The sequence below is a fragment of the Lactuca sativa genome, chromosome 8, assembly GCF_002870075.4.
Source record: "Lactuca sativa cultivar Salinas chromosome 8, Lsat_Salinas_v11, whole genome shotgun sequence".
NCBI classification, from domain to species: Eukaryota; Viridiplantae; Streptophyta; class Magnoliopsida; order Asterales; family Asteraceae; genus Lactuca; species Lactuca sativa.
In genome coordinates, this window is record NC_056630.2 from 113,903,499 (window position 1) to 113,925,149 (window position 21,651).

A 21,651-nucleotide genomic window follows, 5' to 3' on the forward strand; every position below is an offset into this window, starting at 1 on the left:
CATGCCTGGTACGTACGCCCTAGTACGCTCAGCGTACACACATACGCATGTCGTACTCCCCACACTCCCAAATTACGAAAATGCCACTAGGGCCTTCTTTGCAATCTTTTTTAGGGTCCAAATTGTAATATAATAAAATTATATGATTAAAATTAGAAGTGCCTTATCATCGGGATGTTACATTGATTATCCAGTTATGCGGTTGCCCTAAATAGTGAAAAGTTAACCAAAAGTTAAGCAAATAAAGTTATCCTTATTAGGCCATCTCCAATGCCATTTAATGGGGAGTTTAATGGGAAAAAAAAATCTAGGTGGCAGTTGAATGAACATAGAAACCATTTTGGAGGGGGTTTATTGAATGAGGGGTTTAATCCCCATTCAACCGTGGTATGTTTTTTTTTTTTTTTTTTCAGTTTATTATATAAGCTTTTTTTTTCTCATTTTATTGTAAACACTTTTTTTTTGTTTTTCTTTCTCAATAAAAAGTAATATTTAATATTTTTTTTACAATAAACTATATATATATATATATATATATATATATATATATATATATATATATATATATATATATATATATCATACTTTATTTTATTTTATATTCAATAATTTAATTTATTAAGTTACTTCATATTTTTTATTCTAAACAATAAAAAAAAATATATAAATCTTAAAAACATTTTAAAAAAATAACATCTTATTTATTATAATACAACATAGTGATATTACATATTAATAAAACGTTCCCAAATATGCTCCATTAAATCATGTCGAAGAACATGATGTACGGCATTATCGCGTAGTTCAGAGTTTCTTTGAATTTGATATTGAACTTCTTCGACAAGTCCTCGATTCACACGTATAGGAGGATCAACATCATCTGACCAATTACTAATTGCATTTCCTTCATTTTCTACGATCATATTATGTAATATAATGCATGTATACATTATATCCTTTATGTTTTTAAGTTGCCACGATCTTGCTGGACCTCGTACAATTGCCCAACGAGATTGCAGAACACCAAATGCTCTCTCCACTTGCAGCCTCTTGCATTTCTTTAAACTTGATCCTTTTTGGGTCGGCCGGATGTGGAAAACTTTTAACCATTGTAGCCCATTCAGGATATATACCATCTGCAAGATAAAAAAACCTATTGGAGCAAAGAAGAAGAAATGTTGTTGGCAAAAGCTTGGCTACAAATTTCAGAAGATAGAATTACCGGAAGTCAACAACGTGATAAAGAGTTCTGGAGACGAATTACTGCATACTATGAAAAAAGCAACACGTCGAACGTTGCAAGAACTCAAGCCAACCTCAAAACGCATTGGCATTACATGAACCCATTTGCAGGTGCATTTAATCAAATGTATATAGTGTTGAAAAGTCAACACCTGAGTGGATGGTCTGAGGATGATCTCAAACGTGCAACTTTTGAGCATTATCATGCTAGAAATGGTGCCGATTTTAGGCACGAACATATTTGGAATATCGTTAAAAATGAACAGAAATGGAAAGGTTCAAGCACTGCATATGGGGCATCTATGTCTTCATCAAATACAGAATCTTTCATTAACCTGGATAATGATGAAGTTACAACTCGTCCAATTGGTAGGAATGCAGCAAAAAAAGCAGCAAAAGGAAAAGCTACCAATTCCACTTCGTCATCTGGTAATAGGCTTGATGAAATACTTGAAAAACATATAGAAGAAAATAAAAAGACTTTTGAACGCTATCAAAACTCTTTGGATATGAAGAATGCATTGAAAGAAAGAAAGATGAAGATTAAAGAAGAAAAGGTAAAGAATGATGAAATTTCAATCATTTTCATGGATCCCAGTACCACGTCGGAAGATGGACGTGAAATTTGGAAAAATCGTTGTGACGAGATTAAGATAAAATACAATATGAAGTAAAATTTGTATTTTAGATATTGTACTTTTTATTTAGTATATTATTTGTAACTTTTAATTTCTAAATTGTAATCTTTAATTAATATTTAGTAATTGTAACTTTGAATTTCTAATTAATGTAATATTCTAGTTTTATTTATTAATATTATTTATAAAAAAAAATTAAAATGATTATGTGAAAATCCATTGAACTCTTAAGAGTTTAATGGAGTGTAGAGTTTAATAGGTTAAATGGTATAGTTAGTGGAATGCTGATGTGCCAATCCATTGAACTCTTAAGAGTTCAATGCATTGGAGATGACCTTAGGTTAACAAACCGAATACGCAAAAACTAAATAACCCAAATCAAATACCTCAAACTTTATTTGCTTAAGATGATTTATCCGACCGGTTTTGCCTACACCCCATTCATATCTTACATAATAAATTGGGCTTAAAAGTGTTAATAAACATAATATGGAATATATCATTTTTCGTGCTCATATGTTAAATATGTGCTGGCCTGGAAGGTCACATGACACAATATCACAAATACTACACTTAGTTGACAAAAGCCTTATTTTTTTTATTTGTTGGTAAAAATCATAAGTTTTTGGATAACCTTTTATTTTAAAAAATGAAAGGTTTTTTGAAAACTTGTGATTTTTATCAAATAAATAAATAAATAAAATTAAAAAAATTAAAAAAAAAAAATTATGGCTTTTTCCAACAAAACGCGTAAAACTTTTGAGGTTTTTGCTATTTTATACAAAAAGGAATTCCCAAGTTCTACTATTTGGTTGGAAAAAACCATAAATTTTTTCATTGGCAAAATTCATAAGTTTTCGGATGACTTTTCAATTTTATTAAAAAAATAGGTAATGATCGGTTGATGACTCGATAAAAAGTAAAAAATGAAAGATTTTGGGAAGAATTTTGGTTTTTACCGACTAAAATAAATTAATGTTTTTGTCAACTACGTGTGACATTTATCCAATTAGATGTGATTCCCAAGTCAAAAGCTATAATTTTGTGATAGAAATCAAAGACATTATTAGCAAGGGATTCCCTGGTCACGTCAATTTAATACTTTTCCATTTTGTTTGAAAAAAAAGAAGGATGGTCATAAAAGAAAAAGTGGACAAAAAAGCTCTCTTTTTATCAAAATAAATATTGTCCAGCCATTTTGTGAGAAAAAAAAAAAGATAAAAAAAAAAAGAAGGATGGCCATGAAAAAAAGAAATCTCGATTTTTGTTGATCTTACTCGATTTGAAAGAGATAAAGTACGTATTTGGGAACTCTCTTACAAAAATCTAACAATTCATATATTTTTCAAGGAATGAATTTATTATTTTTATCTTGTTTCGATCTTAAGCTAATTTGGTTACGAGGACAGATAGAGATGTCAAATTTATCACGCCATATAGGAATTATGACACTATTTCAAAATTTTGTTATTTATTGGGCGTGAGTTGCTATTTTTATCATGTTAAAAAAAATTAAAATAAAATAAAATACAAAGAATAAAGACCGTGTGATTGGTTGGTCAAAAAATCAAATGTGAGAGAATGGTAGGTATGTTATTGCCGAAAAAGTTGTCATTTTTGTCATGTTGATGCAGAGTGCGGTGCTCCAAATGACAACTATGCAAATGTCGAGTGGTTAGTCTGAGTAATTTGTTTGGGGTTAGGAATCTATTTTGAAAGAGGTTAGGGCATATAGGAAGCAACTCTCGCTCTTCTTTTTTTTTAGATAGGCATTTACATCTGATTTGGTTAGGAATGAGCAAAAGGACCGAACCGGCCGGAACCGGGAACCGGCTTCGGCCAAAATCAAGAACTGAACCGGCTCGGCGGTTCTACCGGTTCCGGTTCCACCGGTTCCCGGTTCCTACCGGTTCTTGTCGTGTCTTCAAATGTTGGAACCGGTCCTCGAAAAATAGCATCATACGGTTTCGGTTTTTACCGGTTCCAAAAATCCACAAAAATAACGTCCCGGTCCCGGCCCGACCGGTTCCGGTTCCGGTACCGGTTCCGGCCGGTTCCTCGGTCCATATGCTCATCCCTAGATTTGGTAATATATTAAATGGCTACCAAACATTATGAATCTTATAGATTAGAGCAGTTTTTTATTATTAAAAGGCATTAAGATGTTATCAAAAGCGGACCTCAATGTGTGTACAAATGAAATGTTAAAGGGCAAATGTATCAAGCAAAAGAAAGTAAGATGATTTAAATCCTAGTGTCGAAAGTATCAAATGAAATATAATTTATTCATTTAGGTGGTTGAAGTTCTAATCCATAAATTGATTATGGTGGTTGAAGTTCTAATTCATTAAGAAAAAGCTACCAACATAATCTAACTTAATGATGAATCATGATGGGTGATGCTAACAAGACACCTTTAGACATCATATTGACTATTTTTTAAAAAGTTAATCTATAATTAAGTATTTATAACCAGTTTTTTCGAAAAACAATATAATTTCAAACAATAAAAATATTTCAAAATTTAATAAAATAGAGTATCTTTTTATCCAACCTCGTTATAATATATATTCATAACCCTCCGGTACATACATTATTGTTTTGAACTTCAAGGTGAAACCAACGTATCATTAATAGCCATACATTATTGCAATACTATTTTCATGTCGTAAATCTTCTTTTGGATGCACATGGGTAGCATAAGGCCATAATAGTTAGTACTTTATGGCCCCAATCACAATTGACAAGAGATACCTTCTTGTTTCCATTTTGTCATCTTCGATTGTAACTCCACATAATTTATTATTTATCATTTATTCCTCTGAGGTTACCGATTCCCAAAGTTACCTTTTCATTGTACTCACATTCAATAAAATGCTATCAAAACTTTAGGTTAAACCTTGTGTTGCTCACCACAACCATTTGCAATCAACCATCACCTCCAGCGATTTTTTCTAGTCGTTGGAGGTGCATTCTCTCGTTTGTTTCTTTACCTCTACAATAGAAAATTTTCCATCGCTGCCATTTCTACCCTACTATTCTCTAAGAAAATCAATTTTCTTTTCAATCTCTTCCATATCGTTTTTCATAAACACCAATGTTTATCTCTCTAAATTTCTCATCTCAATTCTTTATGTTTTTTCGCTTTATTCTTCTACTGTCTTCTATTTCTCCTCTCCATGACATCCCCATAGCCCATGGTTTTCCCTTATGAACATTTATGTTTGATTATATTTGATTTGTCGAAGGGTGTTGTTAAATTGACACCCCACACCTTATGAACATTTTTATTAAAAGTCAACCTATAATAAACTCTTTATAAATTATTTGTTCAGAAAACAATAAAAATTCAACCAATAAAAATATCTTAAAAATCAAATATGATATCTATACTAAAAATTATCTATACTAAAAATTGGGATGTTTTTTTTACCAACCCCTTTGATGAATCCTTGATTATTATGATATTAGTTGTAATAGTACTTCGGGGCAGTAACTCAAAGTGGTACCAGGTCAGTCCCTAACTATTTGCTTCCACTAAATACGCGGTAACGCTAACTCATGTGCTGAACACAGGGTCGACATTCTCTCCTCCCATCCTCTCCTCTCCCTACCGGTCGCCGAATATAACTCTTCTTTGCCGTTCTGGTTGGCTTAGGGCGGTCGAGGTAAGGTCAAGAAGGATAGCGTACAAGTGAAGCCCACTCTTGATTGTTAGGGATATTAATTGCACTCAAGGCTACTTAAGCCATGATCATACTAACAAAATGGAAAGCGATTATATTCAATATCATTACATTCTGTATATATCGTATAGTACTATAGTATTCCTCAAAGTGTTTGTATTAATATCATTATTAAAAGAATTATTGACAATTGGATGCATTACTTATTATTTATTACATTTTTATTATTTTATTAAGTGTTGTAATTTTTTTTAATAGTTAAACTCTTACATGTAAAAATTTGTAACTCGTAATATTTTTATTTTTCTTGATATTTGTCATATGAATAACTGTTGAGTTGCCCATGACGAACCTGGCTCATCACGTGGATCGTAAATCATGGACCATGAACAATATTTTAAACATGCCCGTATTTAAACCTAGATCTCGTGTGTGAAATATTGCACCTCAAACCCTCATCGTAGATGTATAAACTCTTACATATATTGTACAGGAATATAAACGAGCCGAGCCAAGTCGAGCTTTACACTGATCGAGCGAGGCTCTTTAAAATTGCAGAAGCTCGAGCTCGAGCTCGTATCTTGAGGCTTAAGATCGACTCACGAAATGTTATAAAAAGCTCGTCAAAATCTCAATAAAGCTCGTTTAATTATATAAGTTTTTATTGTTTTCATATTTAATGATATAAAAATATATAATGTAATTATATGAATAAAAAATATGTATTATATCAAAGCTCGTTTAAGCTCACGAGCTTTAAACGAACTCAATATATAAGGCTCGGCTCGAGCTCGGTTAATAAATGAGCCTTAAATCTAAGCTCAAGTTCGGGCTTGAGCTCATTTAAGCTTGGCTCGTTTCTTGCTTTTAACGATTTGAACTTTTAACGATCCGAGCTCGAGTTGCTCGGCTCGTTTACATCCCTAATGGTATATAACACGTAAGAGTTTAACTATTATAAAAAATCAGATGCTTTATTACTAAAAAAAAATATAGAAAGAGGATTTGATCAATGAAAAGGTAAAAACAATGTGTTTTTGTATGTTTTTCCTTTTTTAACATTTTATTATTGTAATTTATTAACTTAATTTTGATATAGTTATAAAAACAAAGTATACAATCAATAAATTTGTTTGTTCAACTATACAATTGAAAAAATATAAAAATTATGATAGATATGTCATCCATATTCTGTCATGTAAAACCATATGGTAGGCCTGACAATTGTGTCGTGTTCGGGTTGGCGTGTCACGGGTTGGCGGATCAAAATATGTCAACCCAAAAACGACCCATTTAAATATACAGGTCACGTGTTGACGGGTTTGGAACATAAACTCATATATGACCCGCCAACCCATTTATTTATACGGGTTCATAGGTTGGCTGGTTTGTGGGTCAGATTTGGGTTCATGGGTCCGAATTTTAGACATTTAAGTCTTAAACATCCAAATGAAAATTAAAAACATTCATAGAAATATGTTACAGACTTAGCCTTATAGGTTACGACTTACGACCTTAGACCATCCACCACGAGTTAAAATGTCAAAACAATCAAATGGTCTATGAATCAATGGTATATATTATATAATACTTATTAAATATTCATACTTGATACATAAATACATTTAAAAATAAATTAATTTTTTTTATTAAGAATATAAACAGGTTGGCGGGTTAACCCGTTTATTTTTTGAAAAACTCATATATGACCCGTTTAATAAACAGGTTGGCGGGTTGGCAGGTTGAAAAACTCAACCCAAACCCATTTATTTCGTGTCGTGTCGCAGGTCATGTCGAGAATTGTCAGCCCTACCATATGGATTGAAATGCAAATTGTTCTTAACTTTGAAGTGGATTTTAAGGGCCATAACTTTACTACACAAGTTTCATATGGTTATTTTTTATATCAGGATAAAGAGGCATTCACTTCTTTTTCATACATGAGAAAGCAAATTTAATTGTTGTCCAACGTGTGTCAAACACAGTATAACATATTATATCATGTATAACAAACATAAAAACCAGCCATGTAGAATAACAATGGAAATGGAAAAAAAAAAATTATTGGGATTCTAAAGCTTTTTAAAAGTTTTATAGCATAAATTCCCAAACATCAATCTCACTCGAGAATATATTACCAAAAAGCAAAGATGTAGCAACCTCAAGACTACTTTTAGGTGTTGTCCTCGCAAGTCAATTAAAGTGATAAAGAGATGTGAGATTTCATACAATGCAACTCGACTAAACTACAAAATTCAATAACCAATTTTCATTTTTATAACTTGGGTCGCTCAACTTTGTTGCAAATATGTTCAACAACAAAATTAAGACATGATTGTTGATGACTTGGCAGAAGTTAACTCATTATCGGTGACATGTCATGTAACATGACATGACATGACACGAATCAACTTACGCAACAAGATGAAAAATGGCACAAACCGTGGATGGGGCCCACATTCTAATCAACATCAATCTCATCCAATGACACTCCACTCAACTCCTCCCCACTCACAAGCATCCTAAGCCCATCTTTCAACTCTCCAACACCTTCTTCAAGAACAGCACAAACCGGGAACATCTTTACACCACTCACCCTTCTTCTCAACTCATCATAAACTTCACTAGCCCCAATCTCATCAATCTTATTAGCCACAATCAATGCGGGTCGACCCGACAAACCCTCATGGTAAAACTCAAGCTCCATTATCAAATCCCTCAACTGCTCCCATGGTGGGACCCCTTTTCTACCATCTAACCCCGCACTTAAGTCAAGAACATAAGCAAGAACCCTAGTCCTTTCTATATGCCTCAAAAAAGCATGCCCGAGTCCACGGTTTTCGTGGGCCCCTTTTATAAGCCCGGGAATATCAGCCACAGTGATTGACAAGTCATCATAAGTTAAATTTCCTAAATTAGGTCTCAAAGTTGTGAACGCGTAATGCCCTATTTTGGGTTGGGCTTTTGATAAAGCTCCTAAAAGTGTACTTTTACCCGCGTTTGGCATCCCCACAAGACCCACGTCAGCAATGCTTTTGAGTTCGAGTATTAAAACGGATTCGGACCCGGGCGACCCATTTGTGTGTGACGGGTTGTCAATTTCGTTTTCTTGAAAGTCAAAGTTGTTGACTTTTTCATCTTTCTTGGAATTTTTAAAAGGTTTTGAGAGAGAGATGTTGCCTAAGCCACCAATTCCACCATGAGCAATGATTATGCGTTGACCGGGTTCGGTCAACTCAGCAATGTTGTATTCAATATGTTCTTCTTCTTCTTCTTCTTCTTCTTCACGTTCTTCCATTGTTTCTTCAGATCCACCATTGTTGGTAACTCGAGCTTCCCATGTGTTGATAGTTTCTTGATTCCAAAAACTGAAGCTTTCTGAATCCTTTGGTTTTTCTATCTCAATGGCACTTCCATTGGATTGTTGACATGTGGCATGTTGGGTAGACTCGAGGGTATTATCGGGAATCTCCCAAGGGTTCAAAGGTGTAGATTGTACTTTTTGAACTACAGATGGCATATCACCTTCAACAAGATGAAGTACAGTGCCAACAGGTACTAGAACCACCTGAAAATATTATTATTTTTTTATTTGCTGAAAAATGTGAAGGGAAAATAATAAAAATATGAAAGTAAATTATGACCTTGTCATCTCCTCGGCTTCCTATCATGTTTTTTGAAGCTCCATGTCCCCCCTTTTTTGCATTCTGTAAAATACCATAAAATGGTTGACTTCATATTCGGGTGAAAGTGAAAATTAATAAGAAAAATATGGAAATTTTAACAAACAATGTGATGTTGTAGGCTGCTCAAATCCCATATTGTTGGTGAACATTCTAGAATCACATCTCCACCTCTTCCACCATTGCCACCTACATGCCACAGATTAAGATTAGGGAAATATTTCAAAGTACAATATCCTAATAAATATATATATTTGAAAGTACAATGTTGTAATAAGAAAAAAAATGGAAAGTACATTGCTATTTCTTGTATCATTTGAATACTACCAAATTGATTACTCACCATCAGGTCTGCCACGGCGGTCATGGCGGCTCCGGTGGAAGCTAAAGCAACCATTGCCGCCATCTCCTCCTTTAGCCCACAGCCTGCGACAGTCTATCATTCTACGCTCCTTCAACAATAGAAAATACAAATTAAAAAAAGAAAAAGAAAGAAAGTGTAGAGAAAATAATGTGAGATAGGAAAAAGATTATGTAAATGAAGTTGAAAAGTTGTTGTTACACTTGTTCATAAGGAATAGGGGTAAAAGAGGAACCTGTAGGGGTGCAAGTTTTGGTTTTTTGAAAGGGGTATCTGAAAATCTTGAAATCTGGAGAATCCATGGTGATTTTGAGCAATTTTGTAAAGCCTCCAAATAATGAAGAGGGTTCTTGCAACGTGACCACATATTTACTAATTTCTGATGCTTCGAGGTGGCATAACATTCGTGTAGGTTACTAGGTTACCAATTCAACCTTTATTGGAGCTCTTGAATGTATATAAGAAAAACTTGATTACTCGATACAAGTTCCGCAACCACTTGCTCACTCAGACAAAACATCGAACACCTGGACTGCAACTCTTCAACATCGAAACTTGGGACCGCATCCTATTCATATAACCAAAATAGGTTATGGGATAACTGAAAAATACGTGGAATAATCAAAATACATAATACTGGAAATAGCCAATAACAAAAATGTAGTCGGTGATTCAATAAATTGAAGTATCAGACTATCAGTGCACAAGACGATATCTTTTTGACAAAACAATATTAGCAACGTAAAATTACATGGCAATCATTTTGGGGCATACATATTATAGGAGCGAAATCTGTCAAAGCTTTTGCCTTTCGTTCTATTGGTTTTCACTAGACACCCTCCTAGAGAAGCTCGCACAAAGCAGCATAAACCCCCGCCTCTGTTTGAGATTTGAGAGGTTCTAAAAATAAATTTGGGACAAAGTTTCAATTAAACCCCTGAACATTTATATATAAACGTTTACAACCTTGAGATTGCCTTCTTTACCGATACCCGATAATCCGACCTGACCCGTTTTGAATTCGGGTAGATCAGATATGGGGTTTGGAAATTTGGGTGATCGGGTAACCGGATATTCAAATGGGTTGGGTATTGCGTAGGCTTAAAAAAATGAGTAAATTACACGAATGGTCCCTATGGTTTAGGGTAATTTGCGTGTTTGGTCCCTAACTTATTTTTTTAACTCGGAAGGTCCCTACTGTTTGTTTTTGTTACGCTCCTGGTCCCTGTCTCACCTAAAAAGACTATTTTGCCCTTGATTTTTTAACTTACTTAAATAATCACACCCCCAACCCAACCCCCTCACATTACCCTACCTACCATACTATTTTTCTCTATTTAAATAATAGTCTTTTTAGGTAAGACAGAGACCAAGCGCGAAACAGAAACAAAAAGTAGGGACCAAGCGCGTAACAAAAACAAACATTAGGGACCTTCCGAGTTAAAAAAAATAAGTTAGGGAACAAATACGCAAATTACCCCAAACCATAGGGACCAGTCGTGTAATTTACTCTAAAAAAATTCAGGCATACCCGATTAAAAAAACGCATAATACATTTTCTTTTTACTATATTGATTTGACATCCCCATTTTTCTCAGCCAAAAAATACCAATTTAGTTTATGCTTTTAAAAATAAAACCAGAGTATTTTTCCAAAAGATGTTGCGTAATTTGTTCCCAAACAAAATATAATAAAAATTTATCAAAACATTTCTTAAAAAAATATATCTACTCTAATAAATAAAAGTTTTTTGTTACATGTCCTCTTCTCATTCATTTGGACACATGTCATTTTGTAGAATTTTTAAATTTTCTATTATCCACTTGTCATTTTATTGTATTTTTCATTTTATTAAATTAAAATTCCATATTTAATATGTAAGGTAATATATATGTAAGGTATTTATTAAAAATTGTGTATATATGTAATGTATTCAATACATTAAAGCTTCATTAATTTTAATAATTCAAAATTTTTCTCATTTTCCTTACAAATTCAAACTTTTCAAATTGTTAAAATTTCATATATTTTTTTAAATAAACTCATGTAATACATGGGTCTCACACCTAGTTTTCATTATATAACAAAACCTCGGGATGTCATGTTCCGATACAGACCAAAATCATAAACAGTACATTATAAACCTTACAATAGATATTTACATCTACTGACCTATAATCCAAAAATCCCTCTTCAACCTCCAAACTATGCTCTGGGTCCACTACCTGTGATATAAAAATCTGAGTGGGTCAGGCTTGGGAGCATGGTGAGCATATAGGGTTTTCGACCCAAAAATAATAATAAATTTATTAATTTCATCAACCAATAATAAATTTATTAATTTCATCAAACAACAATAACCCTGATTACCCGTTCCCGTTATCCTCACTTTACGTCCCTAAACACCTTTCATAAGGGACCTAGTCTAAGGATTTTTCATCGGGGTGACAACACTGCTTTAGGGGATTCCTCAGCAATTTATGTCAAATAAAGCAACCATGTAGGAGATGAAGTACACCATTGAACACTAAGTCCACAAACACTTACAGGTTGCACACCTGCTAGCGTTCCACTAGACTTTCTAGAAAAGTCTGTGGTCGTCATCTATACTCCGTTAGATGATTGAAACAACAACAATATTGAGGTCTCTCATCATTTTAACACACATCAACTATTACATCTACCCATGTTTTACCCAACATATTTGTAGATAAAAATACATATACATTTTAAAACTTGTATAAAATATTTATTCAACACCCATCGCAGATAAACAAACAATATAATTACACATAGCACGTATTTTATAGAAAATACTTCATATCTATGTGTAAGATGAAAGTGACTACACACTCACTTGATAAGATGATGATTGGGCAGCACCTCATCTCTTAAAATAATCTTTTCAAATGAAACCGGAGTGCTTTTCTCAAAAACCGGGTCTCACACGGATAGAGTTTCGGCTCAAAAACTCTTTTTCTTGGGATCTTCGGGGCTTCGGGACTTGCTTCGGGTATTAGGGATGTTACCGGGACGTCAGGGGTGTTAGGAGAGTTTGAGAGTGAGAAAAGGGTGAGAGAGAGTGAAATTCTAAACAAAATTCGGAAGTCTTGCTTTCTATTTATAGGGGGTGGCTCTCGAATGCAGCGTACTCATACGAACGCAGCGTGTTCCGGTTGGTGCGTGGCTTCGAAAGTGTCAAGATGCGAGATACGTGTCACTACATGCAAACACGGGGCGTTCCCTTCGGATAAGCTTCAAAGTTTGTGCCCAGAACTTCAAAAATTCATATCTTTTGTATACGAACTCCGTTTTTGACGTTCTTTGTATCCACTCGTAGGTGAAATTATGCTCTACAACTTTTGTTTAGACTCCGTCGGCTAATTTTGACTATATTTTTAAATTTATATTTTTAACAGGCCGGGACAGGAAAAGTCCGTTAAAAATTCATAACTTCTTCATCACGCGTCCGTTTTCGTCTGTCTTTTTACCGTTGTACTACTATTAACGAGATCTTCGATTCTCATTTAGTTTGTCTCGGCTAAAAATCACTCGATCTAAAATTCGAGTTCCGGGTTTTATACAGCTAAGTCGAAACTTAGAAAAATCAATACTTCCTCATGCGAAGTCAGATTTGGGCGTTCTTTTAATGCACGCTCTCGGTTTAACGAACACTACGACTTTAATTTAGATTACTAAGGCTAAAAATCGTTCTATCGTAAACTCACTATTTACGTCACGCAGTGGCGTACCGGTTTTGTCGCGAAACTTCGGTAGGTCATAACTTCTTCGTTATAACTCGGATTTCGGCATTCTTTATATATCTGGAATCCTTGTAACGACCACTACAACTTCCTTCATAGATATTGATGTTATCTAATATTTATTTTCGACGCTTATTTTTATTCTTAATTCATTAAATCATAATAATTAAGCATAAAACACATAATACTCAAATAATACAATTTATTATTTCAAAACAAATTACAAAGATTGACCTAGAGTATTACATCATTATTAATGACTAGCCTAAAAACACGGACATTACAATTGAGCCGTTTAAGCTATTGTATCCATTCTCTTTTAGTTAATTCTTTTGTATATTTTATTTGTTTGATCTCTTATCAATAAAATACAAGGTTCTAAAAAGCTCGCCATGGCTCCGCCATGGCGCGCCACGACTCCAAGGCTTGCACCTGCCGCCAAACTTTGCCAAAACGCCGCCTTAACTCATATATGTGTATAAAAATGAATAATAGTTGAAAATACATATAAAAATATTAATTAAATAGAAAATTGTCGCCTTAAGTCACGCCTTACAAACGTCGTGACTCGCCAAGGCTCGGAAAAGCTTGAGGCTTGACATTGCCGTCAAATCACGCTTTACGTTATTTAGAACCTTGATAAAATATAACACGATTGACCACTTTTCATATAAGTAGGCTGAAATTGTAAGCACTGTTAGTAAAATAATTAGCTATAATTTGATAATGGTTAGTAGATTAACTTTGGACTATATATTCAACACTTAACTCCAAAGAAATGTATAAACTATAAAGTATTAGGATTGATCATTCCATAGAATATATATATATATATATATATATATATATATATATATATATATATATATATATATAGAATATAATATATTCTATATATATATATATATATATATATATATATATATATATATATATATATATATATATATATATACTAGGAAACCACGGATAAAAAAAATGTTGATATTTTTTTTACAAATTTACTATTTATTTGACAGGATCTTAATATGAAAGCATTTGAATCTACCAACTTATTTTTTGAATTTTCATTCATTTCAAAATTTTAAAATATAATACAAACTTCTTCATATATTATAATATACATGATTAATGGTCATTTTGTGATAGTAAAATCATCACATTGACAAATCTTAGAGGATGTTAAAGGAGATTACACAATGATAGCAAAAAGGCATGACACCTGGTTCATCTATGCTACTATTTGGGCCATACTCCTCGCAAAATAACTATCGAACAAATGGGATGTGTATTGAACCAAAAGCAATCAGTCCAATTAATTTTGAAACTACTTTATGTAATGGTATAAATTTAAAGCAGGGAAAATGACTCTTGGGGGTAATTAATTTTTGCGTTTGTACTCATTTGGTCCCTTTTCTTTTTTTTGTATTCAATATACCATCGAACTTGTTGTTGGTGTTTACCATAGCCCTTTTGACCAGCTTTTGACCTGTGATAGTCGGTCAAAGGGTTATGGTGAACACAAACAACAAGTTCGATGGTATATTGAGTACAAAAAAAGGAAAGGGATCAAATGAGAACAAACGCAACAGTTGGTTACCCTCCTGATTCATTTTCCCTTTACTCATTTACAACAAATCCCACATCATCCCCTACTGATATTAATGACTTTATGAGATTCATTCTTGCTTATCTTCAAAACATAACCTACCAAAGGACATTATTCATACATGTACAACTTTGTAATGCACTTGAATATTTATTAGGGAAATCTTGACTAAGCAGGCGCATTTCATGACTACATTTACATTTCCAATTAAATGATTTATCGTATCATGGATTCTAGACAAGTCTACAAACGAGTGGATTCACAAGTGCTGTGATTTTTGAGTTTACTTAGCTTTAAGCTCGAACTCATGGGATAAGATACAACATCAATATGTACAATATTATGGTGATATGTCTACAAAAGCAGCATGATATTGTACATATTGATGGTGTATCTTATCCCATAAGTTTGATCTTAAATCTAAGTAAACTAAAAAATCACAGCACTTGTGATTCCACTCGTTTGTAGACTTGTCTAGAATCCATGATACGATAAATCATTTGATTGCAAATGTAAATGTAGTCATGAAATGCGTCTGCTTAGTCAAGATTCCCCTAATAAATATTCAAGTGCATTACAAAGTTGTAAATGCATGAATAATGTCCTTTCGTGAGTTATGTTTTGAAGAGAAGCAATAATGAATCTCATAGTCATTAATTTTAGTAGGAGATGACGTGAGATTTGTTGTAAATGAGTAAAGAGAAAATGAATAAGGAGGGTAACCAACTGTTGCGTTTGTTCTCATTTGGTCCCTTTCCTTTTTTTGTACTCAATATACCATCGAACTTGTTGTTTGTGTTCACCATAACCCTTTGACTGGCTATCACAGGTCAAAAGCCGGTCAAAAGGGCTATGGTAAACACCAACAACAAGTTCGGTGGTATATTGAATACAAAAAAAAATGACCAAATGAGTACAAACGCAAAAGTTAATTACCCTCAAGAGTCATTTTCCCTTTAAAGCACACATGTCAGTGTGTAATGTTCGGAAGATGTTTTTTTTATTCAGGTGTTGATTTGATAAAATTTGTTAAAGATGGATTTCAAGAGCCTATATGCAAGCTGTGATTATCTTTCTTGGAATCCTTCAAGTGATGTGTATTGAACCATAAAATCAAATGTGCATTACAATAGAAACCATTAAATGGAAACAAAAGAATGTAGCTAGATATGAATAAACCTTTATGGATGGTATTTTTACTAAATGTGAATGGGATCCAATTGTTGTCATATAAAGTGATACATTACTCTGGTCAGCATCGAAACTGTAATAAAAAACAAAAAGATATAAATTTTTTAGCAAAATTTTAATTTGAAAAAAAGCGAAAAAAGAGGTTGAAAAAGTAAAGAAAATGGAGATACTCTTCTTCACCCCGTAATCCATATAAGCCTTTTCATAACCGATTTGAGCCATGTCATTGTAAACCTATGAGGAGTTGAGCAGTGAGTCATGGTTAAAATAGTAATTTTCCAACATAACTTTAAATTAATCATCATTTATGAATTTCATATACTATCTTACAATTTCCCATGATCTAGGATGAAAACCCATTGTGACTTCTTCAAACACTCGTAGACCTAGTTTCTCGCTGGAATTGCAAGTTCAACATTAATTCTGCACTCAAATATTGGAAATAATCTAAAAATGTAATTGCAACATGACTCAAGTATAACACTGCATACACATTCAAGGCCACCTGAAAACATGATACAATTTTTTTATTAAAAATATGGAAATATCTTAAAAACATTTAAAATAAATAAATTCAGAGAAAAAAAAATAAGATCCAAAAAAACTCTTATACCTTTGCACCGCCCATTTGGGTGATCAACTTATGATGTATACTTGAGCCGTACACCCTATTTTTTCATGAATTATTTCACATTGTTGAAGATCACCATTATAAAATTCCTAATGCACAAAAAAAACACTAATATAAATCAAACATATTGCAGAACAGAGTTTCATGAAAACGAGATACAAAGATTCTCAAATTCAGGTTACTTGAACAAAATCATACGATCCTGAACCAACAACAAAATAATTGAAGTCATCAAATTTTTCAAAAGCTATCCAACTGCTTAATTTTTTCCATATTCCTCCACAATTCAGTCTCTACGATGATTGAGCTCGTCGGAATAATCAATTTACAATTATACCCTCAACCATTAGGTAAACAATTCTATTTGAGTAATATAAATTTACAGTTAATGGTTTATATTTTCTTAATCTACAACGACTTGGGTGTATGTTCAGATAAATCATAGAGTATTACCTTCTTGTCGGTAAAATCACAAACACTTGTTGTGCAAAGCCTCTAAAGCAATTCATCAAACACTTGGTGTGCAGAAATTGAAGCAATTCATCGAAGACATATCTGAACCAAATAGATGTTGAAAAGCTGAGATTTTCACATGCCTAATTCTTTTAAGAACAAAAGAATGAATTTAGTTAGGACATGTATTTTTTCGCTTTGAATTTCTGGGCGAATCTGCAGACAAACACCGAAAGGGGAGAAAGAGAATATGAACAATTGAGTTTAAAGAGATTCAGAACCCCAACTTCCACCATAATCGTAGTATTTAAAATTTGTTGCGACATTTGGGTGTTTTAAATTTGAATCAATATCTTCTTTCCAAAACCAAGTTTGCAAAATTGGAAGAAAAGTTGCGTGATTTTGGGAATAAACGCCTTAAATGACGTAAGGACACATAGAAGGGTATAAGGGTAAAATTACTTTTGGCTAAAAATTATTGTAGAAGAGACAAGTGTGAAAGAACGATTCTTTTATTAGGATTAAGATATTCACCATAGAGATGAGCAAAACCGAACCCATAAACCGAAAAACCAAAACCATAAACCGAAAAACCGAAACCGAAAAATCGAAACCGACGGGTTGGGTTTGGGTTTTTCAAAAACCGAAATTTTTGGTTTGGGTCGGTTTGATAAATGTAAGAAATCGTGAAAAACCGAACCGAAGTTTATTAAATACATAATAAAAACATATTATACATATATATTTTATATATATTATGAGAAATAAGAAAGCATATAACGTCTTGGTGGCTTGGCAAGCCACTGTCTCTTATATAGAAAAGATCCTGGTTTGAATCTTGGTGGCTTGGCAGTTTTATTTTTCTGGCATCCTAAAGCTTATCCCACATCGACGTTGGAACAAAACTTCTTATTAAATGCGATTGTATAAAGGAGAGTTTAAGAGATGTATTTTAGATATCATACTAGAGATGTCCCACATCGAAGCTGGGATCAAACTCATCCTAATATCTTCTTCTATATAATGAATTCATTGGATTTGGGTTGATCCCAACCTAATATGTCCATGGTTAGTATTTGGTTTCTAAGTTTTAAGGTTTGTGGTTTTAAAACCGATTAAACCCGACACCAAACCCGGAGAACCCGAGAAACCGAACCCATTGGTTTTGGGTTGGGTTGGGTTCTAATTAACCATGTGTTGTATGCTTTTGTACGTTTGACTAATTAAGTCGAACATGTAGCTTTTGTTGATATTCTTTTTTATTCTATGAGTCTAAATTAATACGGTTCGAAAGTTGTATAATAATTGGTTAATTAGAAAGAATGGAAATGTTGATTAGATTATATTTTCTCATACTAAATTAGATTATACTTTCTCATAAAAAATCCAATTAATAATACTTATTTAATTTTCGGGTATACCTGAAAAATTGAAAATACATGACCAACCTAAAACCCGAAACCCGAAAATCCGAATTGCAATATAGGTTGGGCATCGGGTATTATTACTTTAAGAAAAAACCCGATATACCCGACCCAAACTATCCGAAACCCAAAAATATAACCGATCAACACCCATATCTTTTACTGATTAAAATTTTAATTTGGTCATTTTCTTCCAAAAAAAAAAGGTTAATTTTGCCCTTCTAAAAGAATAATAATAAATAAAAATGTTAGGGTACTTTTACATTTGTTCATTTTACTATATTAATTACTAGGCGAATGTTCGCGCGTTACGCAGAAGCATCTATATGGTTAAACTCTTTACAAATATATGTTTTTTTAAATATAACAATAATGTCGTTGTTAAATTTGATATAATAATTTGTATACTAAGTTGATATAGTATATCGATTATTTTGAATTATATGATAATATATACATTCATTATAACTTCAAAATCTCAATCGTTTTAATGACTTCTACTCGCGAGTTACACATGAATAAAATTAAATATAATATATGATTTGATGTTATTTATAATTGTTTTTATTGTTAATTAATTTTTTAAAATATATTTGCTTAATGTTTTAAGTTCTATCACTATAATTATTTAAAACATCAAAATTGTTTTTTTTTTATTTTAAAGCTAACAATATAATCATATATATAGATTGTTTTTAACTATTTTTATTGTAAGTTATTTTAAGCTACTTATTTGGAAACTTTTAACGATTATAAAAATATATTTGAGAAATATTTTAGTTAAATTGAGATTACAATTTAGTTTTTGCTTTTATCACTATAATTTAACATTTTTAACTATTTACAAAATATTCTTTACTTTTTTAAATGGAACTGAAATTTATATTTGAGTTGACATTGTAATGCGCAGAAAACCCTATATAGTTGAAGTTTTTACAAATTTATATTTTTTTAAATATAATACTAGCGTTGTTGTTAATTTTGATATAATAATTCGTATATTAATTTGATATAATATATTGATTATTTTAAATTATATGATAATATATATACATCCATTATAACGTCATAATCTCAATCGTTTGAATGAACTTCAACTCGCGAGTTACACATCAATAAATTAAATATTATATATGGTTTAAAATTATTTATAGTTGTTGTTATTGTTAACTAAATTTTTAAAATTTATTTGTTTAATGTTTTAATTTCTATCATTATAATTATTTAAAACATCAAACATTATTTTTTGATTTTAAAGATAACAATATAATCATTTATATAGAGTTATTTTTAACTATTGTTATTATAAGTTATTTTAAGCTACTTATTTAAAAAAATTTAACGATTATAAAAATATATTTAAGAAATATTTTAGTTAAACTGATATTACAATTTAGTTTTTTGCATTTATCACTATAATTTATCACTTTTAACTATTTATAAAATATTATTAGGTTTTTTTAGTGGAACTGAAATTTATATTAAGTTGATACTGTAATGTTATATTTAAATTAACAATTTAATTATTTTGTCCAAACTGTTCAAAAGTTGTAGTTTTAAACTGATAATATTTTACATGCAACAACATTTTAAATCTAATAAATTAAGTATAATATGTTAAAATTTAAAGACATAACTTTATAAATAGAAGTAAATATATTATTTTAAAATTGAAATTTAGTCTATTTATGATTACACTTTAGGTTTGATATTTAGTTAACCTTATTAACCAACTTACAATCATTATTAGAAAGACACTACCATTTATCACTTTTAACTATTTATAAAATAATCTTTGGGTTGTTTAAGTTAAATAAAATTTATATTTAAGTTGAGCCTATAATGTTATATTTTAATTAATAATTTAAGTATTTTATACAAATTATTCAAAAATTATACCTTTAAAATGATAATGGTTTACATCCAACAATATATTAAAACTAATAAATTAAGTATAATATGTTAAATGTTAAAAAAAACATAATTTTTAAGTAGGAGTAAAGATACTATTTTAATATTGAAATTTAGTTTATATATGATTACACTTTAGATTTGATATTTATTTAACCTAATTACCAAATTATAATTATTATTATAAAGAAATTGAAAAGTCATGAGAGTTTCAAATGAATGTGGTGAAAGAAAAAAAGAATGGGGGTTTCAAATGCATGAAATTCAAGAAAAAAAATGCTAGTTTTATAAGTATGTATAATATCATTTTTTTATCTAAATAAATTACAAGATAAGTGGATTGAGTTACTAAGTAATCCAAATAACTTACAACAAGAATAAGCGAATTGCAGGGCTGGTTCTCAAGAATTAAATATCTTTAAAAGCACAGGGCGAATCAGAAAAACGGTCATCATTGTTATTATAAATTTTTATTTTTAAATAAAAATACATAATAAAAAAATTGAATCTTATGCAGTTGTCCACTTTACCCGATAACCGCCAACGTCCCTGAATTGAGTTACTAATGGGATGACCATTTAAAAACGTTCTCTTCTTCAACGATTTAAAAAAAAAAAAAAAAAAAAAAAAAAAAAAAAAAACTATTAATTTTTTTAAGGGAAATTTGTAATAAAATCCATGAAGTTTGGCTTTATTAATGCAAAAGTCTTTTCTGTTTTTTTTTTGTTTTGTTTTTTAATTTTATTTTTAAATTTAGCCCAAAAAATCGGTAAACATTTGCAAAAAAAACTATTGTTCCCGGCTAATGCCGGTTTTCAGAGTTTTTTTTTTTTCTTTTTTTTTTTTTTTTTTTTTAAATTTTATAAATTTTTCTGAAAATAAACAATCATAGATGGTTTTTTCGTTAATAGATTAAAGTTTAAAGGTTTTTCTGAAATTTTTTCTTGTTATATCCACTAAATTAAAGAAAAAAAGTCATATTTATTTATTTAAAAACTCAAACTAAAAATATCATCTATATCATTTTCACTAAAAAAATCATTTTTATTTACTAAAAA

General features: G+C 31.4%; 3 protein-coding genes across 5 annotated transcripts; 1 reads left to right on the forward strand and 2 right to left on the reverse strand.

Annotated features, from left to right (window-relative positions):
- Positions 1 to 725: 725 nt before the first annotated feature.
- Positions 726 to 1,136, reverse strand: LOC128127820 (uncharacterized). The gene has a single exon (XM_052766521.1). It carries the CDS (start codon positions 1,134 to 1,136, stop codon positions 726 to 728), a length of 411 nt encoding a protein of 136 aa, XP_052622481.1.
- Positions 1,137 to 1,175: 39 nt separating this feature from the next.
- LOC111896759 (glutathione S-transferase T3-like) lies at positions 1,176 to 1,916 on the forward strand. Its single transcript, XM_023892746.2, has one exon. It carries the CDS (start codon positions 1,176 to 1,178, stop codon positions 1,914 to 1,916), a length of 741 nt encoding a protein of 246 aa, XP_023748514.2.
- A 5,904-nt stretch (positions 1,917 to 7,820) lies between these two features.
- On the reverse strand, positions 7,821 to 10,555 carry LOC111896766 (probable GTP-binding protein OBGM, mitochondrial). Of its 3 annotated transcripts, none has more exons than XM_023892752.3 (6): positions 10,385 to 10,555; positions 9,846 to 10,178; positions 9,593 to 9,701; positions 9,356 to 9,438; positions 9,211 to 9,273; positions 7,821 to 9,134 (listed from the first exon to the last, which is right to left on the reverse strand). In XM_023892752.3, the coding sequence occupies exons 2-6, from the start codon at positions 9,975 to 9,977 to the stop codon at positions 8,028 to 8,030; spliced, it is 1,494 nt and encodes a 497-aa protein (XP_023748520.1). In that variant the 5' UTR covers positions 9,978 to 10,178; positions 10,385 to 10,555; the 3' UTR covers positions 7,821 to 8,027. The 3 variants fall into 3 exon arrangements, with proteins under 3 accessions (XP_023748520.1, XP_023748521.1, XP_042753374.1); XM_023892753.3 differs by having other exon boundaries at positions 9,846 to 10,211; XM_042897440.2 differs by having other exon boundaries at positions 9,846 to 10,211; positions 10,362 to 10,555.
- Positions 10,556 to 21,651: the final 11,096 nt, after the last annotated feature.